Consider the following 21,737-nt stretch of genomic DNA (forward strand, 5'->3'; position numbering starts at 1 on the left):
AAAGTCCTGAGTCCCTGAGTTAAACCCCCACTCATCTGCTTTATGTAGACCCATTTTGAGTCTCAGGATTTAAATATGCCTAACTTGACACCTGGAAAAAAATGCCAGAGCTCTCACCTTGGGCTCTGTGCTCTTGGCTGCCAGCTGTACTGCCAGATGATTTCCCCTGGCCACACAGCTGTCAGTTCTTCTGCTGACCTGCTCCACTTCCAGCAGCGTAATGGAGTTTACCAAGTCTAATATCTTCTTTACATACTTGCTTCCTTTTCCCCAGAGGTCACTAAGACTTTCTTTTTCGTTCCACATGGTTCTATGTGCATTTACTATAGAAAAAATGTTTTGCGTAAGTGTGCCTGTTTAACCTGTTTTCTTTGCACTGCTATGCACTGCCATGCAAGGAAGGCCCACTTGAGGGCTGTGAGTCCTGCCTCTTTTTAAAAGATTGATGGCAGAGCAACAGAAGGAGGGAGATTCACTCTTCAAATGGCTGGGCTAGGCTAAAACCAGGGGCCAGGAATTCCATTTGGGTCTCCCATGTGGGAGGCAGGAACTCAAGTACTTGAGCCATCATCTGTTGCTCTCCCAGGCTCCTCAACAGTGAAGCTTAGCAGTGTGACTGGGACCAGCACTGTGGTATGGGATGCTGGTTCCACAAGTGGCAACTTGCTCCAGCTCTGAGTTTGGCCTTCTGATGTGGGACCCAGAGCCTCAGCTTACAAGTTCTCTTGAGCCAGTACTGTCACCTAGCATTCCAGATGTGGTCCGTGAATCTTGCTCCCAGCTGTAAGTGTCTCCAGTCTTGGGCTAGAATAGACTTCTTCAGTTGCTTGTATGTACTCACGTATAGGCTGTTGGTTGTGTGTGGAAGCAGTGTGGGTGGGCAGTTTTATGTTTGGATTATCTGGCAGTGAAGCATAGTATCTGTGTAATCTCTCAGCTGATACCTGCTTTCTTGCTTCAGGAGGGTGCAGAGTGTGCACAGTGGTGGGCTGGTCCAAGGTAACTCTTCAGCTTCTGGTGCAAGGTCATGTTCCAGCTACTGCTTAAAGACAATGTGACCCCCCATGAGTCATTCTGCCCCATTGTTTAGAAAAATATATAACTGGCCTCCTGGTGGGGTCTGCATTGTGTGCCAGTGCCCCCAGCCAGGGAGACCTAACCGCTTTGTTACGCCTGGAAGACCAAAGGCTGGCGATGTTAGAAGCCTTCTATTTATGATTTGAAACCCCCTATGTCATCCCTGAGTCCCCTTGAAGTCTCACTTTCATTTCCTTTGAGGTGTTTGCACAGAGACTTGGTCATGAGCACATAGGGAGCGGGATAACTGTGGGAATCCAAAGAGTTGGCACTTGTTCCGGGGTTTAAGATACCCCCATATCATACCTGAGTTTATGGGGGTGACTCCCAGGTCTGTCTCCCGATCCCAATTTCTTCATTGTGGTCTCTCCCAGTGAAAGAGTGGTGATGGTCCAAGCAAATGAGTTCCTGGCACACGTGCGGGTGAGCTGCACCTCAGCTCTGACTTGGGCTCAGCCGTGGCCCAGCCCTGGCTTTGTTCTTTAGCTCTGGCTCCTTGCTGGCTCTTTTGGGCATTTGAGGAGTAAACCAAAGGATTGGGGCTGTCTCTTATCCTTCTCTCTCCCTGTGCCATTCCTCCTGTCTCTGTGTGTGTCTGTCTCAAATAATTCAGAATTGAGAATCCAGATATGGTAGAACTCAACCAGCCCCAGGTTCCCAACGTCTTATGCCATCCTAGAGTGAGTCTTTGTTCCTTGTAGATAGTGGATACCGAAATATTTTGCAGTCAGTCTAGAAATGTGTGCCTTTCTCTTTAAAACTTTTCATCTTTACTCTGCTATGAAATGTAGGGTCAGGATTATGTTTTGATTTCAGGCTTCTTTTGTTTGCCTGTCAATCAAAACACAAGGCAGTAAAATGCTCTCACTTAGTTGCAGTCCTCTGAGATCTTTTTCCAGAGCTTCCCTAAGGATGGTGGGACACTTTAAGATCCTGGGAGGACTTACCATCCCACAGTACTGTTGGTTTCCATTAGTTTCTGGGTCATCCTGCCCCAAGCAGCAGCAGGTGGCACTCAGGACTCACACAGAGATCAATAGTCATCAGGATCCTTCAAATCAAGGCTGAGCCAGCAAAAATCCCAGCCAGGGTGGTTAGCAAGATCTAGGGACTTGACACTCTGGGATGTGCTATGTTCTGCTGTTTGATTTATGGCTCTAAGTCCTGCACAAAATGATGTTCTCTGGCCCTGATTTTTGCATTGGCAACATAAGACATGATATGGAACTGGTGGTGTCAAATGAACCGACACTCAATCGAGGTATCAGAGGCTTCATTTTAAGGGAATTTTAAGAAAGATATATTTTTACTACACTGAAGTATTAGCCCCCTTGTATCTGAGATTTTATGCATTTCCTTATATGCCCTTTTAGGAAATACTATTTTAAACCTGGAGCTATGTGCCCAAGGAAATTTTCCACTAGGCTGTATCAGTGGTCTTAGCCTTTCTAGACCTTTCTGTGGTCCATTCTTCTAGCCTTAACCTCTCATAGGATTTCTTCTGGAAACAGTTGTAAGTGCAACTTGGCGAGGGCATGCCTGCTTAGCAGCCACCTTAAGATCTATCTTCTCTGGTGAAAAGATGACTTGTACATTTAGTTGCATCCCTAGGGCCAATTCCAATAGGGATGTTTATTAATCCCTCAGCCTATGGAAGGAGCTGTGTCTTAAATAAGTTTTCGCTGAGTATCAGTCGGGTAGCTAGGGGAGGACCTATGGGGAGTTTCCCTACACTTACTCTTACTGGCTGTGGTCAGTGGGGTCAAGGGGCGTCAGCTAGCGTTTAGGACCAAACACATAGTTCTGGTGTTGCTCAGCAAATGTGTGGATTTGCCTCTGCTGGCCATCGTTGCCTGAGGTTCCTGGTGGGAACTGCTGAGCTCTTTGAGTTTAGGGAAGCTCGGGCTGCCCTCCGTGGGCTGGGAAGTCTTCTGGGCAGATAGGCAGAGTCCCTCTTCCTCCACTTCTTGCACACTCTTGTATGCAGACAACATCCTGCTGGTGCCCTATGTGGGGAGGGCCCCTTTGGCCAAGCAGTGGGTGGTGCAAAAGTCTTGCCCGTGTGTGTGTGTGTGTGTGTGTGTGTGTGTGTGTGTGTGTGTGTGTGTGTGTGTGTGTGTGTGTGTGTGTGTGTGTGTGTGTGTGTGTGTGTGTGTGTGTGTGTGTGTGTGATTCTTGTTCCAGAGGGCTACAATGAGTGGCTCGGTTTCCAACTTAGCTCACATCTGCCCTGCTTCTCCTGAGCCTGGTCACAGCTGCTCAACACTTGGAAGGAAATCTCAACTGACTGAGACACAGGCACTCCTGCTCTGCCTTTTATTTGCAGCTTTTCCCTTCTGCTAGGGGCGCTCTGACTGCGGTCATGCTACTCAGCTTCGTGGTATCTAGATATCATGAGTTGATGGCAATCCACTCCATACAGTGTCAAAGACCCTTGCAAGGGAGGCAGGATTCTCTGCTTCTTCTTGGGCCTCATAAGCCTATTTTAAAAAAAAAAAAGTCTTATTTATTTTTATTGGAAAGGCAAACATACAGAGAGGAAGAGAGAGAGAGAGATGAAGATCTTCATCCACTGATTCACTCCCCAAGCGGCCACAACGACTGGAGCTGAGCTGATGCAAAGCCAGGAGCCAGGAGCCTTGATCTTCTTCCAGGTCTCCCATGCAGATGCAGGGTGCCAAGGCTTTGGGCCATCCTCAACTGCCCTCCCAGGCCACAAGCAGGGAGCTGGAAGGAAGTGGGGCCGCTGGGACACAAATCAGTGCCCATATAGGATCCTGGTGCATATAAGGCCAGGATTTTAGCCACTGGGTTACCATGTTGGGCCCTCCTAGACCTAATTTCAAACTCAGGTTGGGGCTGGCATTGTGGCGCAATGGGTTAAACCACTGCCTGGGATGCCAGCACCCTGTAGGAGTGGTGGTTCAAACCCAGCTGTTCCAGTTACGGTGTAGCTCCCTGTTACTGTGCCTGGGAAAGCAGCAGCAGATGACCCATGTACCTGGGCCCCTGCCACTCACATCTGGTTCTTGGCTTCAGTCAAACCTTGGCTGTTGTGGCCATCTGGGGAGTCAACTAATGGATCACCAATCACTCGCTCTATGTTTTTCCCTTTGTCTCATAATTCTACTTCTCAAATAAGCAACTAAATATTTTTAAATTTAATAATAAAAAAAAAACTCCTAGGACTAGAGACCCTTATTTGCATTCCTACAACAAGCATGCTTTGAAACGATCAAGTTTTGCCCAACACCTGACATCATTAGGACCATGAGAGCTTGTTTGGAGGTTCTAGCAGGGGAGCGCAGCTGCTGGTATACCCTTGATTGGAAGACCGGTCCTCTTCTAGTGGGGATGATTGTCCTCTTCGACCGAGCGCACCGCTTCGGGAGGGACGCACCTGGAGCGGTGAGGGAGGAAGCGGACATCTGCCTAGCCAGCCAGATCAGCCGAATCAACCCTGGCGATCCATGGGGTGACAGATGTCGCAGCCAGATCGCCCTCACATCCGCGTGACGTTATTAGGAACCCAGCCGGGTGTTGTCCTGGGTGTGGCTAGTGTTGGCAACACCCTTAATTAGTGGAATGCTAAGTTTTTCACGAAGTGTTTCAACCTCAATGGGTTTTATTAGCACCATGTGAGTGTTACCCTGGAGTAAGAAGGGTCTCCAAAAAGGCCTGAATGTTGAGATAATGAATAGTCAAAGATCAAATGCTGATTCATCAAGTCCTATGGAAAGTGCTGTGTTTTTTTTTTTTCATTTTTTAAGAAAAGATTTACTCATTTATTTGAAAGCCAGAGTTAGAAAAACTTCACTACCAGATGGCTGAGCCAGGCTGAAGCTAAGAGCCAGGAGTTTCATTTGACTCTCCCGCATAGGTGCAGGGACCCAAACACTGGGCCAGTCTCTGTTGCTTTCTCATACCATTAAGAGGACACAGAATTGTAAGTGAAGCATCTGAGACATGGCAACCACATGGCATGCTTGCGTTGCAAGGGGCCACTTTACCCTCTATGCTAAAACAGTGGCCCTTTCTTCCATTTTTAAACAGCTGCCGACCACTCTGTGACACTGAAGCGTGCATGTGTGTGTGTGTGTGTGCATGTGTGTGTGAGCTGTTGCTTTCATCAAGCGAATGGAGGGAAAGAGCACAAGACAGAGGGGTTGGAGAGGCATTTTGTCGGAAAAAGAATATTCCTTCCCAACGCTCCTATTTCTAGTGCCAATTATCTACAGAAGTTTTACATTTCTGCTTTGAAAAAAAAAATGGCCTGGATTTTTCTATTATCCTGATTGCCTAAGATCGAATCAGGGTGAGTGAATCACTGAGACTGCTGACCATAGCTCAAGTCGTGAAGGTTTATTATATTTTGAAGTCTGCGTTTTGGAGTTCGCTCATGAAAATTCAGTTGGGTGTTGTCCTGTGGATGAACCAGAAAGCAGGCGAACAGAAGAAAAGCACGATGTTGATGTTTATGTGGCTGGAGAACCTTGCTAGAGAAATGGAGATTTATACTGAACAAGGAGTGGGGAGTCGTGACCTGTGTGATAAGGCAGAAAGGCTTGGGCTGGGTGGCTAGCGGAGCGGGGGAAGATGAGAAGCGTTGGTCTAACAAGCTTTGTTTGTACAGCTTTCCCTCACCTTCACTTTACTACCAGCTCCAAGGTCAGGGACGATCTTGCACCTGGTGTTGCTGCCTTCTTTTTTTTTTAATTTAGGTGAGTCCAAAGTGCTGGGAGGCATATTTTTGCAATAGCTTGCTTGCCACTCATTTCGTGTTCAATTATAAATTTCTTATCTTGTTTAAGGTACTGTGGATCAAGGTTTTATTGGTCTCAGAAGCAAGCAAATGTACATTTCTAGACAGAGGCTTCTTGAAGGAATTTGGCAAAGCTGTCTTCCCTTTACTCTATTGCAAAATGTTAGTTCCTTCCAGCGAGGGCCACTCCATCTTGCTCTGTGGAGTTGAAATTCAGGACTCACACCTTGGTAACCCTAGCAACGACCATTGTGAAGTCAGAATCCACCGGGCTTACACTAGGGATTCCCCCCACACGGAGTGGAAGTGAAGTTTGACAGCAGAACCCGCTACTGTGGACTCACCAATGACTCAACAGCCTTCAAGTGCATAGGATTCGTTAGGCAACCACAGCTTCCAGGTTGCTGTTGAAGATTTTGAGCTGTGGTGCTGCAGCAGGTAAAGCCCCCTGCTGGTGTCCCTGGCATCCTGTATGAGCACTGGTTCCCGTTCTGGCTGATTCCCCTTCTGATTAGCTCCGTGCTAATGCACCTGGGAAAGCAGCAGGTGGCCAACAAGTACTTGGGTCTCTGCTACCCACAGGGTAGGCCCAGATGGGCCTGGACTTGTGGCTTCTAGCCAGGACCCCAGGGCCCCTGTAGCCATTTGAGGAGTAAGCCAGCGGTTATTGATGTGTCAGTCCAAAGGTCCAGACTGGGTGGAGTCATAGGCCTGTAGTAATTTTTACAAGCTCCCTGCTAAGATCATTGCAAACTGCCAGTGATACATTGTAAGTGAGCAGCTTTGCCCTGTCTCCTCTTACTTACCCTGGTGTAGTTACCGATGAGTGTTTCCTGCAGCCAGTGCCCCTGCCTACAGTGTGAGCATGCTAAAAGCTGTTATGTTTACTGGACTGTTAGTCTAAAAATATCTTTTTCAGCTTTGACCAGTCCTCTCTGTGTCTTCTTTAAAATAGGACTAGTATTTTAAACTCAACATTTGCAGCAAATTTGCAGTGCAGGAAGGACCAGCAAGAAGTCCATTTCTCAAAAAAAAAAAAAAAAAAAAAAAGAAAAAAAAAAGTTAGGCTAGGTTGGTGCAGGTGCTCCGTGTCATTTGACCGACTAATTTTATATTCCTCTTTTCAAAAGCACCCCCTTTTGGGTGCTGTGGCATGCAAATCCTCTGCTTGGAGCCCAGACATCCCATATGGGTGCTGGTTTGAGTGCCAACTATTCCACTTCTCATCCAGCTCCCTGCTGATGTGCCTGGGAAAGCAGCAGAGGATGGCCCAGGTGCTTGGGCCCCCCGCACTGGTGTGGGAGACCCGAAAGATGCTCGTGATTTTGACTCAGCTCAGCTCTGGCCATTGTGAACATTTGGGGAGTGAACCAGCAAATGGAAGATCTCTCTCTCCTTCTAACTCTGCCTTTCAAATAACAAAAAGTAAATAAATCTTGGGGGGAAAAAAGGTTTGATAGAACCGTCTATGAAAAAAAAAAGTGCAAATAAGAGCACTAGGTTCATGGGGAAGAAATTATCACCTAAAAAAAAAAAAAAAATCAGTTGCTGCTTCCCAGCAGTCAAAGGAAAGGTGGAAAGTGGGTTAGGTCTGTAATAGTTCAGTGGCTCCCACTTTTTCCATCTGCTTCTGTCACTTATTGAGGGCAGGGATCTCACAGTATCTTTCTGAAAGAACCTGTTTCCTTAAAGGAGAGAGTGCATCTGAAGGCAAGCTAACAAAATCGAAAGTGGCTGTCTTAAATCTGACTGTGTTTTCGGTCCGTCCTCCCCTCGGGGTCTGGCCCACGGAGAGCTGTGTTCTGTACTAAGGAAGAACAATCACCCCGGCGTGTTGGCTCTTCAGTGCCGATTCCACTGACTCCTTCCACAGAGATGATGCTCTCCAGCTGCCATGCCCCTCACCCCTTCCACTGCAAACCCACCACCAAGGGTTTAAACAGGTTTCTGATAGGTTTCGTAATCCCACTATAATCTTGGGACCGCTTCACTTCCCACTTTCCCCACTTTCTCCACCTGCTGAGCGTGAGCCGTGAGATGGGATAGCTCCAACTGGAAGTGACCCTGGAATCTCACTGTATCCATGCTGAAGTAGGAAGCAGATGGACGAACCAAGAAAGTGCTTTTTAAACAAGCTTTTATTGAAGAGAACAGGGATGGCTGCTCAGCCAGAGAGACCTCCCGCTTAGCCCGCAACAGAAGAGCTTTCTGAAAGAGAGCGGAGACAAGACTCCCAGGAAAGCAGTGGGGAGGGGTCTTTCTCAGCAAGAAACCACTCACTCAGAGGTTCTGATTTGGGCGTTTGAACAGGGTCCTTTAAGAAAAGCACATCCTGTGATCCTACCTCCCATTCCTCCCACTCGCGTCCTAGGTGTGTTATTTCCTGACCTTGGACTCCTTAGCTTACAATCACACATTTTCCTCTGTTCCTATTAACTTAGACTTCAGGCCTGCTAGGCTTCTGCAGAGCAGGATCTCCTAAGTGTAGGTACCCGCTTGCGTTGCTTAGTAACCTCAGCCTGCGTTCACCAGGTATCCTTCCCCCACCCTTAGCTTGCTTTGTCCTATCCAAGTCATCAGGTGCTGCAAGAGGATCATTGCTCTAAGTTACCAGCAGCATTGGGAGGGAGATGCCCAGGAGAGCGCCAACGACTAGTGAAGGAGGCAGTGGGAAGCAACAGTGGCTGGGAAAGATGCCTCACCCCAAAGCGGTTTGCTAAGGCTTCACTACAGTCAGGATTAGGGTAGGGTCTGGGCCACGGAAGAGCGAGGGGCATGCCCTTCCTGTTTTTGCAGTATGCATCAGCCTCAAACTGGTTCCTTGCAGCTTGTACCATTACCTCTTTGGGATGGTCTGGCCCCCTGGGAGTAGTAACAGTGTTGCTAGACGAGCCTTCAGGTCTGAAAAACAGTCCCACGGGGAGATGGGGCGGCACCAACCCACTGGTCCCTTTTTTCTGCCCAAACCCTGCTACCTTCTTGGTTATAAAAGTCTCCTCTGCCTCTCCTCTCCCTGACCTTTTGTCCTCACAGCATCCATCTATTGGTCCCAAACAGGTTTCTGCATGATTACACTGCTCATTTTAATTAATTACAAGTATAATTTATAAATACTAATTGCACGAATTACCAGATTAATAGGAATTATCCACTTGCCAGCTCTCCCATGCATCATTTATTACTGCCCTGGTTTAGTACGCTTCTATCTAACGGGCTCCCAGACCGCGAATTTTCTGGGGCCTATTTTCTGTTGGCTTCTGTGTTCCCAGGACTAACTCCCTCCCCGCCCCCCGGGGTAGGGGTTCTGTTATTCAATTCTCATGCAATTACTCAACATTCCTGACCTCTAGAACTGTTGCCCGTCGGCGGAGGCCTGGTGTGACACAAAGGGACCAAGATACTCGGGGCAGTGGCCATCTCTGGAGTTTCAGGCCAGAGGAGGCTTCCTAAGCGCTCCCCCAGGAACCGGGGATGCCCCTTTAAACAAAGTGCTGGGAAGCGCGGGACCCCGCCCCTTTACAACTGAACCAAACCAAAGAAACTAGCTCCGAGGCCGCCCTAAAATTCTCTCCGGGTGTTCGGAGACCCAGATCTTGCCCGGGGACCACGGCCCAAGTTGGTATCCACCCCGCGAGTTGGCGCGCTGAGCCGGCGGTGCCCGCTGGAGCACGGGGCCTGCCCCCTCTCTTCATTTCTCCCGCGCGAAAGCCGGCTGGACCGCTCCACTCCCCGCCTCGGCTGCAGGGGGAGAGGCGGCCGCCGCTGTCCGGGCCGCCGCCCTTGACCGCGCCTCCAGGCAGCCGCACTCGCGCCACCTGCGACGCCGAGCCCGCCGCGCGCGGAGCCGAGGCCGAGGCCCCCGGCTGCAAGCCCCGGCAAGGCAGCGCCGAGTGGGCGGCGCGCGGCGCGCTCCCCCGCGCCCCCGTCTCCCAGTGCGCCCCTCCCCTGGGCCCGCCCCAGCTCCGCCCGTCGGGCAGCGGGGCCGCGGGGGCGTTCGCCGAGCGCCGGGGCCCGTGGCTGAGCCAGGCTCCCGCGTGGCCGCGTGCTAGGAGGCGACTGGCGTCCCGTTTAGGAAGCATGGACGTGGCGACTCGCTCTCAGGTGAGGGTCCCGCCGTTGGCCGCGTCGCCCCGTGCCCCGTGCGCGCCCGGCGAGGAGGCTTCCGCCTCTAGCCTGGGGGCTGGAAACGTGGCCCTTCGGGTCTCGGCGGCTGGGCTGGGCTGGCTGCCAGCCTGCGCCCGAGTGGGGGGCGCGCCCTGCAGGTGTGCGCCTCCGGGGCGAGCGGTGCCACCTGAGAAAGCGCGACTGCGCGCCCCGGGCTCTGCAGCGTCCCCGGAGGGTGCCCTGGGGCGGGGGTGAGGGGGTGGGGGTGGGCGGCTGTGGCCTTGGGCGCCAGGTGTGCCAGCGTTTCCCGGGAGGTACGGACGGGGGAGGGGTAAGGCGGGGGAGGCGGCGTCCGCGAGACGGGGGACAGTGTGTGGCGCGTCCCCCCCCCCCCGCCTTCTCTCCACTTTCCTTCCTTCGGGGACTGGCATAGAGATAAAGAAGTTTAGCAAAAGTTCATTTTTGTTTGAAAAAAAAAAAGTTTTGAGATAACAGACTTCAAGAGGTTTGGATTTGCGCAGCAACCTTTATTTAAATAAGTTTTTCAGGAAACTGCGAGGCCTTGGAAATGGCAGCGTCATTGAGGCCCAAGTGTGAAAAACAAACAACCCCCTCTAAAAAAGAAAAACCAAGCAACAAAACCCAGAAGCTGAGAGATCCCCAAATCTGAGCTCTCAGCAAGATCCCCAGATAGGCATTGTGGGCCTAAGTGGGTTTTTAAAACTCATTAACAGGCGCTTAGCAGTGGCCTCAGGCGTCCTGAGCATGAGACTGTGAGAGCGACTTAAGGTACCCCCCCCACAAGATTTTTTCTGTGTGTCCTTAAGTTAAACTAAAACTCCCAACGAACCTTTTTTTTTTTTTTAAATCCGAAGGTGAGCAGTAACATGTTTAAAAAAAACTTCGAAAAAGGAAGAAAGCAGCCGCACAGCTGCTTGTGGGAAGCCCAATTTGGGGCGTTGTTTTCAGGGCCTTTGGAGTTCCCACTTCATCCTGACTTCCGCTGGCATCTCCACCTCGCGGGGCACCCCACCTGCCCACAGACTGTTGCCTTGCCTGACTGTGGCAGCAAGTTCCTACCCAGCTGCCCCTAAACCTAGCCTTGGGTCGGTTATGACAGGTGAAAGTCTTGGCAAAAAGAGAGATGTGTGGTGAAGGTGAGAAAGTGTTTTTGGAACTTTCTCCATTGCCGGAATGTCCTGGGAGCCAGGGGAACTGTACCAGCCGCCCTCGCCGACAAGGGGCTGGCACCCTCTGGCTCGGGGCTGGCACCCTCTGGCTCATTTTCTGTCCTTTGCTCTGGACTTTCCTGTGTAATAGCCTTCTAGGCATCTTGGAGGTAAAGACCCCCCACCTCTAGAAGCAGGGTTGAGCTGGGGGTGAGGATGGATGGGGTGTCACCACCCACAACTGTGTCACTCTGGGAACTCCTTCTGCCATGGAGTTCTTAGCCTTTCCTGTTAGGAGCCTCAGAATGTTCTAGAGGCTGCACCTCCATGTCTCAAACCACCAGGCTTGTCTTTGAGTGATTGAACCTGTGGAAGCTACTTACCATGTGGGGGTGATCCACAGATTATATCCAATCCATTCTGCACCAGTTAGGCCAGTTGCTGCTCCATGTAGGATGGGCCGGGCTTCCCCCTACCTTGCGGGTTTGTTTTTGTTTTTTGTTAGTTGGCAGCACACATGAAGATGTGTGATAGCGTTCCCGGGGGGGTGTTCTTGTTCACCAGAACTTAATTGTGAGTAGATTACAGTCTCCTGAAATTAATTGCAAGTGCTTCAGCACACGGGGCAGGTGACCGCGGGGTAGGGTATTCAGTGAACCTGTCGGGCCCAGCAAGGTGTGTTACATTCTGGCACCCACGCTTCATGGATGCTGCCCCGTCATGCATGCCAGCCTCTTCCCTGCATAGTATGTGCAGCTCAGCCCCGTGGTCCCTGGGTTTTGACCTCAGTTGGACATGCAGTAGATAGAATAGATGAGATTCCTGGAAAGCGACTTAGGCCTGAGGTTAGCCAGAGCACATGGGTCCCAAGGAGAGAAGCGGATCTGCACCTGAACTTTAGGATCCTTGCTTTTCTGAGATCTGAACCCTCCCCTCCCTACCCCGTGCCCAGTGTATCCTGTAGGGCCAGTGAGGCCTCCCTGATCCACAGGCTGGAGTCCTCGCTGGGCTGGGCTGGGCTGGGCTGGGCTGGGCTGGGCTGGGCTGGGCTTGCTGGGTGTTTGTGCTTTTGTGTTGGTGAGCGGAAGTCACACCTGATCCAGGGAAGGGTTCAGCCAGGGAGCTTGAATGTGTGAAGCTGGAGCATGAGCCTGCCCTTGCTGCCCAGCCGGGACGCTGGGGGCTGGGGAGGTCCCTGTGCGCCATGGGCTCCTCTGGCCCGCTTGCTCAGTGTTGTAAAGAATGTGCCTGGAACCTGCTGTGGAGGGGTCACGGGGGATGCTCTGATACTGAGCTCACAGATACAAATTGTACCCGCGAGTGTCTTTGGTGGTGTCTTGGAAGGATGTACCATTCCCATAGCAGTGTCTTTTTAAAAGGCTGTTTGATTGTGGTCGTTTGTACGTCTCACTGTCTCAGCCCACAGCAGAGGTGAATGCTCGGTGATGGGGCAGGGGAGGAAGGGGAGGCGGCAGGTGTCATAGCACTTCTGACCGCATTAGGGCTGTCCGTAGGACATAAGAGATCACGTGGCTCATAAGATGAGGGGCTTGGGACGTGGGACACCCATGTCGCTGAGTGCCTCGTCAGTGGCTGCTTTTCCCATCCCGGATGCCTGCTGCTCTGTGCTCTGCGAGGCAGCAGGTGGTCGTTAGGGAGGCTCCTGGCTTTGGTCTAGCCCAGCCCTTGGTTTTGGCAGACCCTTGGTGGGGGTGGTGGGGTATGAGTGAAGATTTCTCTGCCTTTTATACAGATGCACATTTAAAAGTTAGGAAAGAGTAAAAAAGCTTAGCAAAGCCATTTGCTTAAAGGTAGGCTGGCATATTATTTTTTAAAAAAGATGTATTTTTTATTGGAAACTCAGATTTACAGAGAGAAGGAGAAACAGAAAGAAAGATCTTCCATCTGCTGGTTCACTCCCCAAATGGCCTCAATGGCCGGAGCTGAGCTGATCCGAAGCCGGGAGCCAGGAGCTTCTTCCAGGTCTCACATATGGGTACAGAATCCCAAGGCTTTAGGCCATTCTTGACTGCTTTCCCAGGCCACAAGTAGGGAGCTGGGAGGGAAGTGGAGCATCTGGGATACGAACCGGTGTCCATATGGGATCCCGGTGCAAGCAAGGCAAGGCCTTTAGCCAATAGGCTGCCTCTCTGGGCCGCGTATCCTTTTAACTAGTCTTGGACCCTTTCCTGGGCTCAGGAACACTCACTCGTGTGAGTCACCGTCTGCAGTCTTCATGTAGGAGGCAAAGTTAGTTCTGTGTTATAAAAGACCAAGACTTTGTGCATGGCAGAGGAATTGCTGTGGGATGGTGTGCGTGGAGGTCAGCAAACACTCATGAAGCCATTTTATTGTCTTGTTGTTCCTGAAAAGCAGTGGTTTCTGAATGCCTTGAAACAGGACCATTCTGGGTGAAGTGTTGTGGAATTTATTACATTAAAAAAAAAAGTTATCTTCCACAGTAGTGGGTGCTGGTGTGCAGTAGGGCAATCTTGCCATGCGGTAGTGGCTCAGCGGTGTAGGGGGCCTGGGTTGTGGTCCACATGGAGAGCTGGTGCTGTGCTCCCAGTCTATACCTGCGGACCAGGAGATGTTCAGGGAGTTGCACCTGCTCCGAGAGATGCAGAAATCACTGTTCTGTCTCCCTGCGGCTCACCAGAGGATTACTCTGCAGTCATTTTGCCTTTTAAACAAATTGTCTGAGCCCATTTGGCTCCCTTTTTGTCCCGTGGGGACACTCTTGGGTTTGCAGCTGGGGAGAGGATCTTCCCAGCCACCCCATTCTCCAAGGAAGGAAAAGCGTGGCTTCCTTTTCAGAGCTATACTGTGCTGTGCTATGCTAGGATGCCGTGATGCTTTTCTCTGGGAAGTGGAATGGGGTTGGGTTTGGGGGCAGTTCTGGCTGCACTTTACAAGTACAATGAAATCAGCCCATTGGCTCAGGGTAGTGTCTGAGCAAGGAGCTAGCTGCCTGGCTCTTGCCACTGGGTGCGTGGCACATTCTCAGGTACCAGAAATTGTCCCTGAAAGGAAGAGGCTTGGACTCGTGGTATGGGCTCTCCCCCCATGCTACCGAGACCAGCCAGGACATGCTGAGGGCCAACAAGTGCTACTTCAGTTAGAGGAGCATCATGCCACCTCCTGCATGGGCCAGAAGGGGCAGGGGAGTGGGTGTTCATGGCAGTTGTGGTGGGGTTCATGCACAGGAAGCCACAGCTCACACTCTGTAAGTTGGCTTGGGAATGGGAAGGAGATCCACCAGGCTTTCACATGGTGAATGATTCTCACCTTGGTCAGGGCTGTATGGACATTGCAGAGGAGGCGCTGAAACAGGGCGTGCTGAGGGGCACTCTTGCTCTGGCCACCTGGGCCTGAAGCACACTCCCCACCTTTGGGTCAGGGTCCCCTGTGGCTTTTGGAACTCACCTGCTGGGTGGCACTGGCCTGTGTCTCACCAGGGGCCCACACAGCTGCCCACTCAAGGAGCTCTGCGGTGCTCTACAGAGATGTGTGGTGAGTGTCGTGTTGCGGTGTGTGAAGGCTTTGCCATCTTTGTCTTCACAGCGTGTATCTAAAGGCACGTGTTGGAGCCACACTGCTTTTCCCGTTGCTTGCTTGCTCGAGCGTTTGATAACACTGTGTTTGCAGCTAACCGGGGGCACTAGCAAGTGTGGATGCTTCAGAAAGTCACGGAAAAATCGTGTGTTGGGAAAAACCAACCAGCCCATGCAATCCAGTTTTTTTGTTTGCTTTGTAATACATTATCTGGCTGCTGTCTGGGTAGGTGCTTTGGGATGCTGGGGGATCCAATGGGGGATTTTGGTGCAGGAGGAAGCAGAGCCTCATCTTAGAGACCATTCCCTCCGGCCTGCCCTCCAGAAATGGCCTGAACCTGCCAGGGAGCGAGTAGCGGAAGCCACTGCGGCCTGGCACTGGTGGGAGGCATATATGCAGTTTGTGACCTTGACTTGGAAGGCGGGAACACTTGCCCAAGAGCTGGTCTGTGTGGCAGCGGTGGGCTTGCTTTTGTTTTTGTTTTTCCTCAAGATTGCTTTTTATATGAAAGTTACGGAGATAGATCTCTCTTTCTCTCTCTCTCTCACTCACTCACTCACTCACTCACTCCTTCCCTCCTTCCCTCCCTCACTCCCCAGATGGCTGCAATGGCTGGGCCAGGCCAAAGCCAGGAGCTTCTTTCAGGCTTCCCACATGGGTGCGGGAGCCCAGTGGGCCATCTTCTGCCACTTTTACAGCTGCATTAACCCAAAGCTGGGTTGGAAGTGGAGCAGTTGGGACTGGGTCAGTGCCCACGTGGGATGCTGGCCACAGTTGTTGTCTTACTGGTGGAATTGTTAAGAAGGTAGCAGGCACCTTTGCTGTGTTGCCAGACTGTCTCCTGGATAGCATAGGGCCCCTAGAGGCAGGAGGGTCGCATTGATCATTCTACCCATTTGGTGTGCAAAGGGCCTGGTCTATTAGTTCAATTTTTATTTGTTTACTGATTTATTTTATTTGAAAGGCAGAGTTGGAAAAGAGCTAGAGATCCTCCAGTCAGTTGTTTCATTCCCCAGATGGCTGTAAGGGGAGTCTCCCTGTGGGTGGCAGAGGGTGCTTGGGCCGCCCTCTGCTGCTTTTCCAGCTGTTAGCAGGGAGCTGGATTGGAAGTGGAGCAGCAGGGACTCGACTTGACTCTCTGATAGGGAATGCTGGTGTTGCAAGGTGGCCCGCCAAGATGCTGCCCTTTCGTTAATGTTCTGAGAACGATGATTTTGAACTGTGAGGGTCTGGTGACAGGAAGGTGAATCCTCGGGGGGTGGGACACCTGCAGGTGAGCGGCAGGCCTCTTGTGGTTGAGCTTGGCTGCAGACCAGTTGGTGCTTGCCCCCAGAGCCCGTGGGGGTAGAGGAATGTTCTCATCCAACTGCCGTGGTATCTTGCAAAGTCAGGCCTGTTTGCATTCCATAACACAAGGGTGAAATTAAAATGACTCTTCGGGGACTCCCCTTCCCTGTCCCATTTGTGGCCCCAAAGGCCTTGGGGCTGTCATTGAGCTCCCCAGGTGGAGAGGCTTGGGACTGCCAAGTGTACAACTGACAAATGTACCTGCCCCGCATCTCTCTCCCCTGCCCCCATCACTGCACCTTATGTAATCCTCCTTGCTTTGGACAGGCAGCTAAATGGGGAGAAGGTCGAACTTCAGTTGATATTGGCATCACTAAGAGCATTTTTTTTTAAAAGATTGATTGCTGTTATTTGAAAAGCAGAGAGAGAGTGCAGGAGAGAGAGAACTCTTCTGTCTGTTCATTCCTTCCCCAAATGGCTGCAACAGTCAGGGGTGGGCAAGACCAGAGCCAGAAGGTTCTTTCGGTTCTCCCGTGTGGATGCAGGGTCCCAAGGACTTGGGCTGTCCTCTGCTGCTTTCCCGGGTGCATTAGCAAGGAGCTGGATTGGAAGTGGACCAGCCGGGACTTGAACTGGTGCCCACACGAGATACAAGTGGCCCTCCTAGGAACATTTGTAATGCGAAACATGCAGTATGTTTGTTTTCTGAGAATTTGTTTTAAAAGGATGTTCAGAAGAAGCTGTTTCGTACTGTTGCTTATTCTTCGCAGTTTTGTTTGTTTTTGTTTTCCAGTCACTTGATGCAGGGCTTTGTCTGGTCTTGGTCCACGGCCTGGGAACTTGCTGGCCTCCAAGGCTGCCTCTGCCTGACTTTGGAGCCTTTCTGTTTTCCCACGCTGCTGGCTTTGAAAGCTCCCCAAGAAGAGCGCCTGGCTGTCCTCCTGACCTTTGGGGTCCTGAGTGGCTGTCTTTAGGTGCCCAGGAAGGATGGACTCTTAGTGTGTCATTCCTGGTGGCTCTGAACCAGGAGCCTCCAGGGCCCCCAGGGTAGGGGGATGCTCCTTCCTCCCCACCCGGCAGTCAGTTGGAAGCTGGGTGGCACACTGGCCTGAGGCAACCTGCTGCCAGGCCTGTGTGAGGTGAGACCTGGGGATACCTGGGCTTCCCTATCCATGTTGGTCACAGGGTGCTGAGACTGTGACAGAGGATGTGGTGCCCAGCAGGGGTGCTTGTGTCAGAGGCTTGAGGCTGCATGGCACCTGTGACTGGAGACTGTCTGAGTAATGGATGGCCATGTGGTGTCTCCTGCCGAGCAGAAGGCTGGGCAGGCACAGGTATAGAGGCCATGGGGCTCCGTCAGGATGTTGGTGTGCCTCTCTGCTTCTGGGTGAGTGGTAGGGATGGGGGAAGGCAGGGGTTGTGAACTTACAAGACCCCCTGGAAACAGGTCTGTGTGTGGGGGGGACTGTTGGCCTGGCTTTAGCTGATGTAGACTTGCATGCCCCTTCCAGGTGGTGTCCTTCGAATGCCAACTCCTTCCTTCCCTGACTCAGTCTTTCTGCCGCTTCACGTGCACCTGGCCCTGCACCTGCCAGCGCTGCAGATGTGGGGAGGGGGCCTCTGGCTGCTTGTGATGCAGATGTAGGATGGACACCCTTTTTCAGTCTTCGGGCCTCTGATGGAGGTTTGGGTCGCTTGCTGCTGCCCGCCGGTGTCGTACCCTGGCAGACGGACCCAGGCGTTCCTGTTTCATTTTGGGTCTCCCTCCTCTAGAGCAGTCATTTTGGGGAGCTGGCATCACAGGAGTGATTGGACATTGGAGTCTCTGGTTTCTTTTCGTTGGGGTGAGGGGTGCTGCATGAGTGATTTGAACTTGGGATGCTCTGTGCTGTGTAACAGACAAGATGGTCCAGGACCGAGCACGTGATCCTAATGCCAGCAGCGCCTCAGTGTGTGGGGACGGCTGCCGCTGGTGACTGAATGGGCGGGGTGACCATGTTGTATTTCTCCTTGTTGGAATTTTCTTGAGAGAGAGAGAGAGAGAGGAAGGAAGGAAGCAAGCAAGCAAGCAAGCAAGCAAGCCATAGTGATTGGACCCATTGTAATGGCTCAGTGGTTAAATACTCACCTTGTAAGCACTGGGATCCCATATGGGTGTCAGTTTGTGTCCCAGCTGCTCCACTTCCCATCCAGCTCCCTGCTTGTGGCCTGGGAAAGCAGTCGAGGATGACCCAAAGCCTTGGGATTGGTTCAGCTCCAGCCTTTGCGGCCACTTGGGGAGTGAACCAGCAGATGCAAGATCTTCTTTGTCTCTCCTTGTCTCTGTATATCTGCCTTTCCAATAAAAATAAATAAATCATTAAAAAATTAGTGATTAAGTGGAGGGGTCACTTATTTTTTAAAGTTTAATTTATAGAGATCCCCTCCTCTGATTCTGCCCCCCCACACTGGCTGCACCAGTTAGGACTGTGCCACCAGGTGAAACAAGCACCTGAGAGCTGGGTCCAGGGCTGCCCGGGGTGGCAGTGACCTGAGCATCTGAGCTGTCACCTGCTGCCTCCCAGGGTGTGTGGGTGTGTGTAAAGAGTAAAGCTCCGATGTCGCTCCAACCTGGGCACTCTGCTAGCCGATACCGGGGTCCGAGTGGTGTCATAGCGGATGCCAGCGTCCTTAAGGGTGACTGCTCTGCCAGTCGCCCACACTGTGGGGATGGGGACTTTCAAAGACTGTGGTGAATTAGTGTTTTGTATTGCAAGTGTGAAGTTGGATATTGTACGCCACCCCCTTTTCCTCTTTCTGAGCAGACACGTGGTGCCCATGACGCGGTAGCTGCCGCTCGCTCCCTCCTGTCCCAGCTTCTCTCCGAGAACTTGGCCGTCCTGGCTCTTTCCTGCTAATGGGGTCTCGCAGTGCAGATGTCAGTCCTTCTGGGCTGGCTCTTCTCAGCGCACTTCTGGGATTTGTCGGTGCTGTCAACTTTTCATTCCTAAGGCTGAAAGAAGCTCAGAGAGAGAGAGAGAGAGAGATTTTTTTCTTTCTCTTCTTAACCATCACTCACTTACCCATGGATGTTTTGGCTTTTTTTCTGCTTTGTTGGTTGTGGAGAATGTGTTGGCTTCCAGTGAATAAAAGTTGGTATACAAATCCCTGCCTGGGTCCTTGCCTTTAGTTCTTTTCAGTGTGTACCTAGGTCCTGGGGCAATTTTAGCTTTGAATTTTCTGTGAAGCCACCAGGCTGTCAGGCACTGCCACTGCATAGTGGTGCACACGGCTTCCTTGCCAAGACTGGTCACCTTTGGGTGCAAAGTAGCATCTCATGATTTTGTTTGAATTTCCCTAGTGCTTGGTGTCACCGAGCCTTTTTTAATATGCGCATTCTAGGAGAAACATTGAGTTCTTTCACCATCGCATGCTTTGGGTTTTTTGTAGGTATTGAGTTGTAGGAGTTTTATGTTTTTTGTTTTTTTGTTTTTCTGGATGTTAGCTCCTCAACCACATATGTGATTTGGAAATATTCTCAGGTTGGTTGCCATGACTTGATAGTGTCTGTTGATACATATGTTTTAAGTTTTAATCATCTGTTTCATTGGGGTTTAAAAAAATATTTACTTGAAATGTGGAATGAGAGCGAGCGAGAGCTTGTTGGTGTGCGGTTGAATGCGTTCATCCTCTGGTTCACTCCTGAAGTGCTGTCATGTAGGGCTGGGTCAGGTAAAAGCTCGGAGCCTGGAACTTCCTCTGGGTCTCCCACATGGATGGCAGGGGCTCAGGTGCATGGCCCTTCTGCTGCTGCCTTCTCAGGTGCACTGGTGGGGAGCTGGACCGGAAGCACAAGGTTTGCAGGTGGCCTTCCACCTGCGGGATGCCCGTGTCACAGACAGCCGCTCAACACACTGCATCACAATGCTGGTCTGTGATGGAGCTGTGTGTCTTGTTGCTGTGTCCAAGAAGTCCTCACCAAACCCAGGTTCCTGAAGCTTTTTTCTGCTGTGTTTTCTGCTGTTTTGCTCTTGTTTTGGGCATTTGATCCATTTAGAGTAATTTTTCTTTAATTAAGGGTCCAGCATTGTTGTTCAATGTGTGGATATTGCAATCTGCTCTGCTCTGCTTGTTGAAGACTTGCTTGTCCTTACCCGAAGTGGTAAGGACACTGAGCAGTCTTGGCCCTTTTCTCACCAAGCCTTTGTCCATGTATGTAGGTTGATTTCTGAGCTCTGTTCCTTTTCGTTGGTCTGCATGTCTGTTGTCTGCCAGAGCCGCGCTGTTTTGATGATTGTAGCTTTGCAGTAAGTGTTGAAGTCAGGAAGTGGGACTATTCTTTTCCAAGATGGTTTTGGATATTTTGATGTTAACTTTTTTTTTAAGATTGATTTATTTTTATTGGGAAGTCAAATATACAGAGAGAAAGGTCTTCTGTCTGCTGATTCACTCCCCAGCAAAGGCTGGAGCTGAGCTGATCTGAAGCCAGGAGCCAGAAGTTGCTTGTGGGTTTCCCACATGGGTGCAGGGTCCCAAGGCTTTAGGCCATCTTCTGCTGCTTTCCCAGGTCACAAGCAGGGAGCTGGATGAAAAGTGGAGCAGCGGGAATACAAATCAGTGCCCATATGGGTTAATGGCCTTGAAAAGACTTTAGTCAATAGGCTACTGTGCTGGGCCCTGATGTAAACTTTAAAAGCAATTTTATTTACCTGCAAAACATAGCTCCCATCTGCTTGTTCATGTCCCAAATGCCCACAGCAGTTGAGAGCTAGGAATTCAATCCAGGTCTCCACATGGGTGGACAGAGCCCAGCTCCCTGACCCAGCACCGCTTTCTCCCAGGGGTCACCTGAACAGGAAGCTGGAGTGATGAGCTGGGGCTGGGGTTGCACCCAGGCCTTTCAGTGTGGAAGTGGAGCTACTGGGACCGAGATCTGACTCCCCCATGAATTTCAGGGTGGGCCTTTTTTTTTTCTTTCTAAAAAGGTCAGTAGGATTTTGGGAGAGATTGCACCAAATCCATTCATATTAGCAGGAAATATTGCTGTCTTCTGGTCAGTTGGCATGGGATGTCTTTCCATTCATCAGAGTCTCAAGTTTTTCTGGCATGTTTTTCGCTGTACAAGAGTTTCACTGTGTTGGGGAAGTTTACTCCTAAGTGTTTTTTTTAAATGCACACTTGAGTTTTTGAAATTTCGGTGAAGTCTCGTTTTTCTTTTGTTGCTTTACGCTTCCAGTGTCATATCAACTTTAAATTTAGGTATAAAGTTTGTGATTTTTATTCTGCCAGTGATGCAGTCTTTTCCATTTTGATTTCATTTACACGGGTGAACGTCCTCACGACTCTGAGGTCAGAAACACCTTTATGCTGATTAATTCTCCACGTGGCTTACTGGGCATTTACTCTTCTGCCGCCTGAGTTATCGCATCAGGAGAGAGACCCAAAGAACCCTCTGCCTCCTGGGGCTGCTTCAGCTGGCGCGATTGACTCGGCACTGTATTCCTTTCCCAGAGGTTGGTGCTCTTGCCTTTATCACGTCTTAATTATACCCATCCAAGAGCTCTTCACAAAGTTTGTATAAAATCAGGAGTTACACCAATGCTTGCCATGCCTGTAGCCCACACGTGTGCCCGTTTGTTTCCTGGCTGCTTCGCTTGGCAGCGTGGCTCCCTGCTGCTGTGGTGGGGAAGCAGCCAGATGATGGGGACTTGAGTCCCTGCCAGCCCCCCGGGAGACCCGGATGGAGTTCCTGGCTCTTGGGTTCAGCCTGGCCTTGCGCCTGCTGCTGTAGCCATTTGAAATAA

At 51.0% G+C, this 21,737-nt stretch overlaps 1 protein-coding gene across 3 annotated transcripts in view; it reads left to right on the top strand.

The window, feature by feature from the left end:
* Positions 1-9,831: 9,831 nt before the first annotated feature.
* Positions 9,832-21,737, top strand: part of CDCA7L (cell division cycle associated 7 like) — a 31,961-nt gene continuing 20,055 nt past the window's right edge. For all 3 annotated transcript variants that reach the window (XM_040964542.1, XM_040964543.1, XM_040964544.1), the window contains exon 1: positions 9,832-9,940. In XM_040964542.1, the coding sequence (XP_040820476.1) occupies positions 9,917-9,940 (24 nt within the window). In that variant the 5' untranslated portion in view covers positions 9,832-9,916. The remainder of the gene's footprint in view (positions 9,941-21,737) is intronic.

Source organism: Ochotona curzoniae, unplaced genomic scaffold, assembly GCF_017591425.1.
Source record: "Ochotona curzoniae isolate NIBS_2020 unplaced genomic scaffold, NIBS_Ocur_1.0 scaffold_3835, whole genome shotgun sequence".
In the NCBI taxonomy this organism is placed as follows: Eukaryota; Metazoa; Chordata; class Mammalia; order Lagomorpha; family Ochotonidae; genus Ochotona; species Ochotona curzoniae.